Source organism: Pipistrellus hanaki (assembly GCF_964339955.1).
Source record: "Pipistrellus hanaki genome assembly, chromosome: 11".
NCBI classification, from domain to species: Eukaryota; Metazoa; Chordata; class Mammalia; order Chiroptera; family Vespertilionidae; genus Pipistrellus; species Pipistrellus hanaki.
In genome coordinates, this window is record NC_140513.1 from 15,156,346 (window position 1) to 15,170,984 (window position 14,639).

General features: G+C 43.9%; 1 protein-coding gene across 2 annotated transcripts in view; it reads right to left on the reverse strand.

Annotated features, from left to right (window-relative positions):
* SNX30 (sorting nexin family member 30) overlaps positions 1 to 14,639 on the reverse strand; it is a 76,219-nt gene that overhangs the window by 40,016 nt on the left and 21,564 nt on the right. For both annotated transcript variants that reach the window (XM_084899237.1, XM_084899236.1), the window contains exon 2: positions 4,393 to 4,584. In XM_084899237.1, coding sequence (XP_084755363.1) covers positions 4,393 to 4,584 — 192 coding nt within the window. The remainder of the gene's footprint in view (positions 1 to 4,392; positions 4,585 to 14,639) is intronic.

Genomic DNA, 14,639 nt, shown 5'->3' on the forward strand with positions numbered 1-14,639 from the left:
GGGTAACAACTGTAGGACAGTCACACTTCTCAGGTATTAAAGTACAAAATAAAAATGACTCAAGCTACATTTCGTAAAATCACCCTTTAAAGCCAAAAGCCTGTTTTAACCACACCGCCAAGAGTATCTTTGAAACACATAGGAAAGAGTTATTCATCAAAGAAAAAGCTGCTAGAGGCTTTGGCATTGAAAATTATGATTTCACCCTCCCCGAAAGCTGTGCTCACACAGTCTGGCTAAAATCATGCAGTCAAAGGAATCAGCCTTGGACCAGACACCAGCTAACTCTTTCCGCATCTTTTCCCCTTTTCAGAGCCCCTCGCGTTAGCTTATGCCCATGAGACACAAACTTCTCCTATGATGGAGCATAAGGATGGGACAATGTGGGGGAATTCATTTAACTTAGGGTTTTGTGACTTATTGGAAGACTCCCCAAAGGAATTAGCACTGTAGAATTGGGGGTGAGGGGAAAAGAATACTTAAATCCGAAGAACAAATCACTGCCCATAAATTCTCAGGCGTACGGATCATGGAAATACTGAGAGCAGGTCGCCTGAGGAACTCTGCGCATGAGCAGTCCTGGAACACCACTAAGCCTCTTGGGTCTCCTCCACAGTTAGAAGACAGTTGGAACGGATGATCTTGAGATCCCAAAGAGCCCCCCCCTACCCCCCCAGGCTCCATTTCCCTGGGTTTTCAGCCTCTTGGGACCTACTGACCCCAAGAGTGTCTTTTTTCTTCCTCAGTCAGAGTCAATTCCATGAGCCATCACTTGGGCCTCTGATTTGCCAATACGCCCCTTCCCACTGTCCATCCCACGACTCAGAAATGCAACCACCACTTCTTACTCACATGGACCCGGGCATGTGAGCATATTCCTGAAGGCCAAGTCAGCAGACACACTGGTCAGCACAATAAGTTTCCCAACTGGACTCTCAATACTGGCAAGCCATCTTTCTTTACTTCCTTAATCAATTCTCTTCCTCATTTTCCACATCAGTTAATACAAAGCCTGTACAAGTTCTGAGAACTGGTAAGCCCCACTTCAAAACTTCCCTACCACTCCCAGTACAAGACCTCATACCTCTCCACAGAGCAAACTGCAGCTATAAGCAAAGAACCCTCAACTTTCCTCCACAAAAAGACTCCCTTCCTTTCTCCAGAAAGGAAGGAAGTCCACCTCCCTCATTAGCGGCCACTCCCTCCCTCCACTTCTGCCCAGGGTACTACCTCCTCAGTGGCTTTCTACTCTCCAATATTCAACCCCATGTCTCCTCCTTCCACACTGGCCACCTGGCTCTTAAACAGGTTTCATCCATCCTTAAAAAACAAACAAGAAGCCCACCCCCTCCAGTTCACATCCCCCTCCAGCTATTGTTCTTTCCCTAGACTCGCTTTCATTGCCAAACTACCACCACTCACAACTACCACCTTTCTTTCCTCTCACACTCTAACCCACTGCCAACTGGGCTCCACCCCACCACGTCAACGGCACTGCTCTCCCACAGTCAGCAATGACCTTCTTGCCATTAAATCTTCCGTTTATTTTGTAATCATCATCTATAACCTGATCTTTTAGCAAGATTCAGCCTGTTGAACCACTGAGGCATTTGAAAAGAAAAACTAGTTGGGCCCTAAGTGTTGGTAATGGCTGGTGATAGGGTAAAAGACAGGAGGAAGATGTCTTTTAACCTCCAGTCTGCTTCCACATCATCGTCAGTGTCAACAGCAGCGGTAGTAAACCACAGTGCTGGGGTAGGCAGGGGAAGGCAGGGGTAAGGAGTGGGGGTGGAGGGAATCCTCTCTTAAAAATCATGTCATGTCCTGAGTCCAAGTTCTAGCTTCACCACGTATTAGTTGTATGTCTGAGCAATTTCCTTAGTATCTCTGTGTCTCAGATTCCTCATCTGCAAAATAAAAATACCACCAGTACCTATTCCATTGTGTGTTCGGATTAACTGGTGATACCTTTAAAGCACTCAGCACAAAATAAGTGACAGCTCATCCATACCACAGAGCACTATTGCAGACTCAGAAATGACAACATAAAAGCATGTTTACTGGCATTTGTTAGTACAGAAAGACATTTGCAAAATAGTAAGTGAATTGACAGCATGTAAAATACTCATTTTTGTAAATGAATAGAAACAAATGGTTCCTAAAGTTGTGATTATTTCTGGCTAGAGGGCTTATAGATAATTTATTTCACTGTTTTAGCTTGCTTGTGTTTTCCACAATGAGCATATATTACTTATATAAAATAAAATTTAAAGCGTTTCTATTGCAAACAAGTATAGCACATGGTAAGTGCTCAATAATTAGCTATTATGGTGATGTTACTTTCTAGGAGCCAGCTGAGAAAATCGCCAATTCAGCCTGCCCTGAAAAGATCTCTCCATAATTAGGGAGATAAGAAATCCACGACTTAGATTCACTTTGCCTACAGTGTCTCTCAGGCCTAGAATCATTTCTTCTTAAATTTTTATGTATTTATTTTGAGAAAGAGAGAAAGATACAGATACACACAGATAGAGTTAGAGACAAAGAGAACGAGAGAGAGACAGAGAGAGATTTGTTGTTCCACTTTTTAATCAAACTCATTGTTGATTCCTATATGTGCCCTTTGCTGGGATCGAACCCACAACCTTGCCATATCGGGACGACACTCTAACCAATGGAATCTTTAGGCTCATTTTAGCTCAGACAAAAGCAGCTCTGTACTTTGTCCAGCTTTTCGGTCATCAGGAATCTGAAGTAGGACTGGAAATCAAAGCTCAAAGTAATAGAGTAAGTATATGTATGACCTTGTCTTCTGACCATGAACTTTGCTTGAGAACCTCAGTAGAAGTAGGGGCTCTGGGACAAGATCATGTGTTTGGGACCCTGTATTCCTGTTTGTCCTCTCTCTCATCCTTGCAGGAATCCTTTAACACAACATTCAGAAAGAAGGCCCCAAATGCGTCACCCAGACATTAAACCTTGGAACCGGAAGAGAAAAAGACTCTGGTCTAAGATCAGAAGTGGAATTGACAGTAAGAAGTAAAACTTAATATTGCAATAAGTTTACCTGGAGGTGTTAACATCGCAGCCAAATGAAAAATGTGGGATTGGAGCTTGGAAAAGGTTATACTGAGACATTAACTGACTTACTGGAAATCAAACAGCCCCAGGAAAAGGAATAGAAATAAGACCACAGTGAGAAAGGACAAGGAAGCCAGTGAAAACAAGAGGCACAGGAGAGAGCTCGTGGGGTAGCCTGTGGAGCAAGGCCCTGCAGGATAGCGTGTGGGAGGTGAACGGCAGGGCCAGGGAGGCAAGCATCGCTGTGCGGCAAGGCAGTCACCTTGTCACCCAACTGTTCAGAGCACAAATCCAAGAAAAACAGGTTTTGCATTTCACTGACTGCAGGTTAAAAAATAAGCTGACCCTAGGGGAAAAAAATAAGTAACTGGAAATAATTCATGGGAATACATTATATCAAGCTAGGACTTCTGAGGAGATAATACGCATCCAAGCACCTAGCCCATAGTGCCTGGGAGGCAGTAGGTACCCAGTGGCAAGGGCAATGGGGGAACACTGTGTGAGTGCATGTGTATGTGACAAATATTCAAATGTGAACCAGGTGTGAGAGGACAAGGCAGTGATAGCACAGTGACACATAGCAGAAAGTCCAGAACTATTAGTTTCCATCCTTCTCTTACTCCTTCTCCCCCTACCATCAAGCCTAATTATACCAAATTATAATCATGACATCATCACAGAGGTTTAGTTTAACACAATGACTTATAAGTTTCAAATGCAATGTGATAATAATACGTTAAATAGTATCATGATAGAAAATAAGTGAGAGTGGAGTTGACCCTTGAAAATCACAGGGGTAGGGGTGCTGATCCCCATACACACATCCATATAACTTTTGACTCTCAAAAAATTTAACTACTAATAGCCTACTGTTAACTAATAAGGTGAAGAGTCAATTAACACATATTTTGTATGTTATATGTAGTATATGCTATGTTCTTATAATACATCTAGAAAAAAGAAAATTTTATTACAAAAATTGTAAGAGAAATACCTATACAGTATTTAATGAAAAAAAAAATACCCACACCATTCAAACCCATGTTGTTGAAGAATCAACTATATATATAAGGATTAAAGTTTTTTTTTTTTTGAAAGACTGTAGTCACAATTTATCCTTCATTTTATGATCAAAAATACTTATATATATAATCCTTTTACTCTGAATATATCTACTCTCTCAGAAAGCCATACCCACAATTATAAAAGGGGAACAGAACTGTACAAAAGGAGAGAGAAAGCAAAGGCAGAAATCCCGGAGGAGGACTCTCATTCTCCAAGACCAATCAACAAGATAATAAAGGGACCTACTTTGGTGGTGATCCTATACGTGATATAGGTCTCCATGGTACAGACATGCTTCTTGGGGTCATCAACGGTGACAAAGAGATCTCTGGTCTCACCATCGATGTCGTCATCAAGCTGAAGTCTGTTGAGAAGGGAAGATGAAGAAGCTGGACTCGAAGTGCCTGCTGGAGTTCCACCGTTGGGCAAAATGAGATCCTGAAAGAAGAAGAAAAAATCATCTTACAGATTAAGTGAAAACATACCTGGAGAATATCAGCAAAAGTAGCTAGTTTACCCAAAGCAATAAACACCTCTAAATACAAACAAACAAAACTTTCAAAAAATCTGAACCTCTCCTTACATAGCGTTTCTTAAGTGAGCAGTTCTTTTATGACCAAGAGAAACAAGCCATGGCCGAGTTCTATACCAGATTCACATTGATTCATCTTCCAGCAACGAATGGAGGAACCAACAGAAGCAAATAATTCAGACAGAATATAAAACCCCCACCATCATCAGACCTCAACAGCAAGTGAACTTGGTGAGCACATCATAAACTCTTTCCCACTTTCTCACCTACCACCTGGGCCCAAGTAAACATTAAGGGACCTAAGTCCTCTAAAATATTTAACACATTTAAAAATTCAATTAACCAATGGGAAGAGACAGCTAAATATTTTGTACCTCCTGAAAGAAGCTCATTCACAAAACTATCTATGAAGTATAATTGCCAAAAAACTGAATCTGAGTCCTGAACAAGTCTCTGTACACAAGAAAATTTTACAGGAAATACAGAGGAGTGAGGAAGATATTAACAATATTATGAGGATGCAGTCAGCAAACTCCTTACTATGTGAAATTAAAGAGAACTAAAAACCCAGTTTCTTCAATAGAGAGAGAGAGAGAGAGAGAGAGAGAGAGAGAGAGAGAGGGAGAGAGGGAGGGAGATAGGAGAACCTAGAGATGTAAAAAACCTTAAGAACTTAAGAGACTTATAAAAAAATTACAATGGAATCTGATTACAATAAAATGTTAAAAGATTTTGAGACACTCAGGAAAATTTGAATAGTGGTCATTTGTTCGATGATATTAAGAAAATTTTAGGGCCCCTGGCTGGGAAACTCAGTTGGTTAGAGCATCATTCTGATATGTCAAGGATACAGGTTGGATCCCCAATCAGGGCACATACAAGAATCAACCAATGAATGCATGAATAAGTAGAACAGCAAATCTCTCTCTCTCTCTCTCTGAAATCAATTTTTATCAAAAAGAAATTATTTTTTAGAAATATATACTAAAATATTTATGGATGAAAAGATAGGATGTCTGGATTTGCTTCAAAATAATTAAGGATAGGTAGGTGGGGATATAGATACTATGAGATGCCCCATTGTTGATAATTGTTGAAGCTGGTAATTGCAGGTCCATTATACAATTCTCTCCTTTTCTGTAAATGTTTAAAATTTTCCACAATCAAAAAATATTGGGAGGGGTGGAATGGGAGCTGTGGGCAAATGCCAGGGGGAAAAAAAGAGAAGGAAAGATTTTTTTTAAATTTCTCTTTAGGCCCTAGTAGGAAACCATTTGAATAAATTAGGTCCCTAATATCCAAAAAGGTGCAATCTTACAGTTTTCTTTGGTTTTAAGATTTGACAACAGAACAAAGCCTTGCCTGGATGTAAAAACCTCTGAATGTCCCTTTGCTGTCGTCACCAGGAGACAAACACCAAGGAACATGGCAAGAAAGCGAGGTGGCACCACGGAAAGTGCCTTGATCAGGGATGCGGAAAACATTCCTGACCCACAGGTCTCAGGGCCCAGGATGGGGCTGGAAGATGCCTTCTCCTAACACACACACACACCCCCAGCCATTCCCAACCCAGGCAAGCCCCCGCCGCCCGTGTCCGTGTCCATTGGTTATGCTATCATAATATGCATGTATACAAGTCCTTTGGTTGCTCTTCAACCCCCTCCCTCCCCTGCCATTTGTCTCTGGATCTATTCTTGTTCATCAAATTATGTTGATCATTATATCCCACATATGAGTGAGATCATGTGATATTTATCTTTCTCCGACTGGCTTATTTCGCTTAGCATGAAGCTTTCCAGTTCCACCCATGCTGTTGCAAGTGGTAAGAGCTCCTTCTTTTTTATAGACACCCCTGTTCTTGTCTGCAGGCTAGATATGAGCCCCCAGGTTAAAGAACACACAGGAAATTAGAGGTCAACCTAGTGATCATTTTCATGAGCTCCAGCGAATCCTGGGACATCTGGGAAGAGGGCTTGGACAAGACAGAGGGAAGCAAGGCCTGGGGTCAAGGGCAATGTCACCAACACCGATAATTTAGTCACACACTCGATTACGTGACATCAAAGCTACTGAGAGGGTACCATTTTCACAGGAGGTGCTCCAGAGAATGGACGCCACCTCCACTTCGCCCTCGGCAGCTGCTCTGGCTGTGGACGTGACTGCGAGCCCAGCTGCAGCCGCCGCCGGCTGGTTCTGCCTGCTTTCTCAGCATGCTGACACCACAGGGCACGGGGCATCTGGGGGTCTCAGAGAGGCACCTTCTCTGAAGCTCCGAGATAACTGTCATGTTTTCATCGCTTCAGCAAATATTTAAACAGGCACCGTGCTTGGCACTGCGGGGACCCACCCTAACATTTCATCAGCACTCGGGCCCCGGGCCCCAGAATGGCTCTGTCGGTGACGAAATATTGCACAAGAAGAATTCAACATCTTCACTCAGATAAACCACGCAGCTTCCGCAGCAGTTTTCCACAGTCTGGCCTGGACCCATCTTAGCAGCCGCGCTTCTCACCACACCAGCTCCCGGGACCCACCAGGCTGTCTCGCACCCCTGATCTTTGCTGCAAAGCCCCCTCCTCCTTTCTATGTACGGGTCTCCAGGTATCACACAGGCATCTGCTCACATTCCCCTTCCCCTCGGAACCCTTGGCAGAATTAGTTACTCCCCTCTCAAAACTTTGAAGCAATTGTCACAGTTTTAATAATTGACATGTATAACATCTGCAAACACTGTGAGTCCCCAACAACTGTAATTGTACGTGTGTGTGTGTGTGTGTGTGTGTGTCTGTTTGCAGGTCTCCCGGTGACTCCCAGCCAACCTCCCTGACCTTTGCTATGGGGACTTCAGCCAATAACCTTCCAGGAACAGCCCACACAAAGTCTGAAATGTTTTGGCCAGACAGTGGGACGTGAACTATGTCTCGAACCAGTGAGTGGGGGAGGAAGGGGGGAGGCAGTCCTCCGGATCCGTGGCACATGGCACATCCTCTCCTCGTAGGGCTGTGTGACCAAGGAAAACACTTGCACTCCTGCTGCGGCTGTTTCACAGACAATTATTTGAACTCATACAAACAGCACCAAGCTACCAGCATCTGTGGTTTCCTAAAAAGGGGTGCTGCCAGCGCAGGTTTCCAAGGCACCTCTGGACACAGTGCTTCCACATTCATATTTTATTGCACCCCACATGGGCCTGGTGAGGTTATCGGGACAGACACGGTCTCTGCTGATGAGGGAGTAGATCCAAAAAGATTAAATACTGCCGAAACCGGTTTGGCTCAGTGGTAGAGCGTGGGTCTGCGGACTGAAAGGTCCCAGGTTTGATTCCGGTCAAGGGCATGTACATTGGTTGCGGGCACATCCCCAGTAAGGGGTGTGCAAGAGGCAGCTGGTCGATGTTTCTCTCTCATCGATGTTTCTAGCTCTCTATCTCTCTCCCTTCCTCTCTGTAAAAAATCAATAAAATATATTTTAAAAATTAAAAAAAGAGTAAATATCGTGTTCAAATGTATGGACACTAGTCATTGCTATGCTAAGAGTTGAACCAGGTTTCTGGTTCCGAGTTCTAGGTTCTTATCAAACTGAATCCCCTTAAGGTGGCTTTCCCCAACCCAACCTGGCCCCTCGTCTCCACTCCCTGGCCAGAAATCCATTTGGAAACATGAGGCTTCTGTGTCTGAAGCCAGTCAAGAACAGCTAACATTTTCCGCCCTAAACGGTTTGGCCCCGTGGATAGAGCATTGGCCTGCAGACTGAAGGGTCCTAGGTTTGATTCGGGTCAAGGGCAAGTGCCTTGGTTGTGGGCACATCGCTGACTGATATTTCCCTCTCATCAATGTTTCTAGCTCTCTATCCCTCTCCCTTCCTCTCTGTAAAAAAAAAAAAAAAGAAAAAAAAATCAATAAAATAAATATATTTTTAAAAAGCTAACATTTTCCTTGGGGTCTTAATTAAAGGTGTTCCCTGAAGGCTTCCCCTCAAAATATGGTCCTCACGTGGAGAGAAAAGATGAAAATCTTGGGCGGAAAGGGCAGAGGGTGAGGTGGACGGAAGGCCCCGGGTCCCCTGCCCTCAGAGTGGCCCAGCAATGGACCTGCCGCGCTGAGAGGCAGAGGCTGGCGCAGGTGCTGGGGGGGAGCAGCACCTTTAGACTCTGTGACCGGCAGGATTGGAGAAGGGAAAGGTCCTCTGGGCTCAACACAAAAGTCTCCCTTTTATTTTTGCTCTCCCACAGTCAGTCCTCCCACTGCAGCCAGAGTGCCCTTTGAAAAAGGTTAATCATTGTTGAATATAGTTAATGACTCTGTATTGCATATTCAAAATCTGTAAAGAGAGTAGATCTTAAAAGTTCTCATCATAAGAAAATAACTTCAGAAGAGCTTGAAAAGCCTCTGAAGGCATCCTTATGGAGGACGAGTGGTCTCTGAATGTGCAGACTATATCTGACTTCCCTCACTTTCTCCACCCCTCCCCCACCCAGCTCCTGCCAGCACAGACAGATGCTTGAAGAATGAATATATCTTACACAAACTGAACAAAGCATTCTTTTTTATTTTTAAAAAATATACTTTTATTGGCTCCAGAGAGGAAGGGAGAGAGATAGAAACATCAATAATGAGAGAGAAGCATTGATCGGCTGCCTCCTGCATGCCCTACACTGGGGATTGAGCCGGCAACACTGGAATTGAACCATGACCTCCTGGTTCATAGGTCAACGCTCAACCACTGAGCAACACTGGTTGAGCTGAACAGAACATTCTTGATTGCTGACTTCATCGTAAAGTTTTATAGTTAGGCCCACTTTGGAGAATAAATTCAAAGGAAAAATCCCAAAAATGTTTGTTCAAAGATGTTCCTGACAGCAAAGAACACAGAGTGAGCTCTGGAAAAACCCCAATGGCACAATGACCAGGAAATGATTGTGTTTACCAACTAGAATGATACACACTCAAAATCACAAGTTTATACTCTGGTCTAGATAAAGTCAGTGAATTGGGCACAAGCCTTTGCTTTCTCTCTCTTTCCACCTTCCAGGTCCTAACCTAACAACCTAGAAAATAGGAGGGAAGAAAGGAAGGAAGGGAGGGAGGGAGGGAGGGAGGGAGGGAGGGAGGGAGGAAAAGAAAGAGAGAAACAGTGGCTGGAATTGTACCAGACTGGAAACTAGAAAAGAGTGGAATCCAAAACTTTCAAAGATTTTCTACTGGATATGATTGGGACATAACTGAGAAAAGAACCAAGAGGTATCTTTAACCCGTGGCACAGAGGTTACGTACATTAGCAAGGTTGCCTAAGTAGCAGCAAATGACATGAACTCCTCACATCCACTCTAATTTGTAAATGCAACTGCCTAGGGAGAGCGGAAGGGCCGACAGTAGGGCAGAGCAAGACCACCCAAGTGTCTCACTATCAGCAAGGGGATGTCAAGCACAGGCAGATACACCATGTGAGGTCCACCAGCAGAGGGCACCCTGCCCACATGGCTTCATCTAACCATCGTGGGCAGAGATGTAACAAAGATCAGAGCAACTGGGTCAGCTGCCCTACTCAGGTCCACCAAGCGCAGAGCAGGCGAGACTGCGCATCCTGAAGGGGTGGTCTCTGCGCAGATGGAGAGAGCACCTAGAACAAGAAGGAAGCCAGGCTACACTGGGTCCAACAGAGAGGAACCAGGCCCAGTTTCCTTGACCAACTGTCCAGGACCTTGGTATGCTTTCTTCTGACTCCTTTCCCCACTGAAAAATCATTCTACCCATCTGTCAGCTGATTACTCAACTCAACCTCAGATCCGAGGAGACAATTCTAAGATCCAGTAGAAACACAGGGGACCCAATGATTTGCTTGTTCTGATGGGAGGCAACTCACAGACCTACATTACACCTCATCAGACACAAGTAAACCGAAAAATACATCCAGCTGCACTATCTCATCATTCAGACCCAAGAAAACCAAAATATGAAGAAAGATGCATAGTCCTCAAGAGCGTATATATATATATATATATATATATATATATATATATATATATATATATAACATTTGAAAAAGATTTATCCCATGAAATAGAATACTTTAGGCTACATCTACATTGTACTTCCATTTAAAAATAAGTAAGTTAAGTTAAAAGACAGTGGAAGAATAAAAAGTTCCCAAGGCTGAGCAGTCTGTGGTTTCTAGCATCTTCCCTGAAAAATCGTATTCTCCTGCTTTAGATTCTGGACCATTTCTTATGAGGTGAGGACTCTTCTTTAGACCCGGGTTAAGAGACCACGTGTTTTAAAGCTTTGTTCATAAGTTAACAAAGTTGTTTGGAACAGAAAATGTTTTCCTAGCTTTTCTATTAGTAAACCTGCCATTCAAGTAAAATCCACTCATCGGCCCGATGTAAAACAACACCTCCGATGAGATCACAGGAGGTCCAGATGAAAGAGCACAAGTTCACATTTCTCAGCTAAGTGTCCCTCAGTGTCTGTTCCTAGCTTTTTCTAAGAATCTCCAGATTAGCAATCGCTTCTCAAGACATTCTTGTGATTCCTGTGAGCAGAGATCCCGCCCCCCCATCTCAGCTGAACTTACACATGACCCCTTCCCATCCCTTCTAAGGAGAACCCACTATTTCAAGCACATATGGATCACCTAATACACGTCAGCCAAAGAGCCGACGCATGGCTACCAAACAAAAAGAGGTATGACATCTGTGTCTAAATAACTCAACCTAGCCGGGCAGGTGGACACAAAAACCTCTAACGATGGTGCAACACAGAAGGCACAATGCAGGAAGCAAGCAAAGGATTCTGGGCATCTTGAGAAGAAGAAGTAAGTTTGCCACATGGAAAAGCAAGGCAGAGACCATGGCATGAATATCCCAGGATGAGAAATCACTGCCACCAAATGTTTGTCCCTAACTGCATGGTAACCAAGACCCACAACACATGGTTTGTGCCTCTATGGCTGGTTAAGTATGCTACCTAGGGGACTCAAAACCCCAAGCGAACAGCTTTCTAAAGAGGCGGGTTAAACCTCCCCAAAAAGCACACATTCAAGGAGAATGTGTCTCTGATACCTCTTACTAGTTCACCTCACAATACCTGGTCTTAGTTTACATGTTTTTGTGCTGCCATCTGACACTGTCCTAAATATACAAAACATACTCAGTGTTGGATGAAATAAGATGCCAATGAAAAATTAAAGGGAAGGCTCTGGCCGGTGTGGCTCAGTTGAGTATCTATTTTGCACTGAAAGGTCACTGGTTCAATCGGGGCACATGCCCAGGTTGTGAGTCCAGTCCTCCGTTGGGGTACATACAGAAGGCAACTGATCGATGTTGCTCTCTCACATCAATGTCTCTCTCCCCCCAACCTCCCTCTCCCGCTGCCTCCCTCTTTCTAAAACCAATTTAAAAAATCGTTTTAAAAAAATCCTGATGCCTGGGCTCCACCCTGATTTAAATGGTCTGGGATGTAGTCTGGGTGCCAGGATTAAAACAAAATAAAACAATATAAAATATTTTTTAAGAATTGAAGGAAAGGACATTGTTGGTGTTCAGAACCAAGACCAAGGCAAAAGACTGTACTATACAAAGCTGAATGTGTACGAGGTGATCAAGTGCCTGTTGATGAATCATCACCCCAGTCCAAACCTTTTCAGAAACAGGAACCACTCAAGTGAGGAACAGAATAGGGCAGGACTCGACCACAAATAGCAACTGCCAATAGCAAGTCCCACACCACTCATCTGTGCTTCAAAGGAGCCTGGTGCGCTTAGCAAGACGGAAGGTGTCCTGGCCTCAAAATCACCCGAAGCGCCTCTGCAACAGGGCCTCTTCCCCCGGGGTCCGTGGGCACCTCCCATCAGGATAATATGCACATTCTGCATGTGAGCATGCGAGTTTGAATCTTCCTTCAGAGAGAACCTGTCATTTTAGAATCCTAAAAATGCCCGCAAGGAAAGAAAGTTAGACACTGCAGATTCGAACCATCTCTCTAAACTAAAAAGAGGAAACAGATATACGCTTCGATTCCATGAGCTGCCCAAATCCAAAGTTCCCTCTAGAATACTCTCCCATTCCCTCATTTGTGACACATGCACCCTACCTTTGGGGGTGGGGATGTCCTTAAACCCTCAACCCAAACCTAAAACTAACCGGAGCTGAGAACCTATTAAATTAGAAGGAGATATGTGACTATATCCCAATAGGTTACACTTGCTTGAAGAAATATGTCCCTTCATTTTCCCCTCCTACCGGATGCATCGGGTTCTCCCAACACCAGCTTTGTGGCATTAAACACTGTTGTATTGATTCTGGATTCTGCGCCTTACCACAAAGATGTTGTCCCGTGGAACCCCTCAAAGCCTGAGACAGTCTCCCCAGGGCATCCTTTTCAGCAGCCTGAGGCGCACCTGCCTCCCGCCCACAGTGCAGATGGGTTTCCAGGCTCAAGATCCATCTGGCTACCTGGCTATCAAATTCCCACATTACTACTGGCATGGCTCAGACTGGATGTGGGGACTCCTTTTTATTTCCATGGTTACTTGATTCCTTCCGGGGTGAGGGAATGGGGAGGGGCTGGGGTGGAAAGGGTGAGGAGGCGGAGTTGGGGGAGAGGAGGCCCTCAACAAGCAAGAGTCTGATCATAGTCTAAACAGTAAAAAGTAAAAGAAAAAACAGGACTAGGGCATTCTAGAACAGAACTGCTCAAAAGAGTTTCACAACAAGTAACCAGACAGGGAAAGCAGAAAAGAGGCAGGAAGAACAGGACATGAAAGGAAAAGGCCTTACACTTAATGCTGTCTGATCTCTCACCTGAGCTCAAAGGCAGAAATGAGCCCTGTGACTAAGGGCAAGTGGAAGGATTTCAGACCAAGTACAGGTGGCAGAGGGACAGAAACAGATAGTCAAGGAATGAATGAATGAAGGGGAAAAAAATCTTACAAACTTATTTGCCTATAAACTATGAGGATAAAACAGAGTCAGAAAGGAGGTGGCTCTGGGTAACAGATACACACTTCAATTCCATGAGCTGCCCAAATTCATGTGGGGAGGGTGGAGGCCTGTTTTGAAGCCAATAAGCAAGAGATCAGTAAGCAGCAAGCCTTTCTCAAGATGCTTTTATTTACACTTCACATGAGAGGAAAATGTCAGCTGTCCAAAGTGAAGGATATTATTATTTTTTATTATTATTTTTCAGTTAAGGCTGCTATGGTGGGAGGAGATCTAACTTTCCTCAAAGCCACTCCTGGGTTTAGCTGTCGGTTTGACAAAATTTAGCTGAAAGGAATAATACATATATTGAAAAATATATAGGAATATTCTAAAAACATTTCTATAATATACATAAGTACATGTTTTAAGCACCTTTCTCCAAGTAATGAAAAAACCTAATCATGTCTCTGAGATGGCGGAGGAAATGTGATAAAGTAATGATCACTTTCTATTTATTCTATTAGAACAAAAGACAGATGTTTCCCAACAAATGGGAGATTTAAGAAGTTTCATTACCAGGACGCTATATTCCCACAAACCACAAATTGGAGGATATGGGGGGTGGGGGATCTATTCATTCGCCCATTCATCTAAACAAACACCGATCCAGTTCCCACTGAGGGCCAGGTACTATTCTAGAAGCAGGGGAATGCAAGCTGATAAGGAATTCACTGGAGGAATCAAGTATTAGGGGTGTGGCACTCACCCAGGACAAACAGCAACGTGATATGAAGTGATAAATACATGCATAAGGAGAAACCTGCTGTGCCGGAGTCTAGAGAAAGTCTGCCCTGGGAGGAAGACTTCATAGAATGGCAGAGGCCTGGGTTTAAATTCCAGCTCTCCTACCAGCTCTGCAGCCATAAGGAAACAGAATGTGGCCCTAGCCGGTTTGCTCAGTGGATAGAGCATCGGCCTGCGGACTGAAAGGTCCCAGGTTCCATTCCGGCCAAGGGCACATACCCTTTGGTTGCTGGTTGC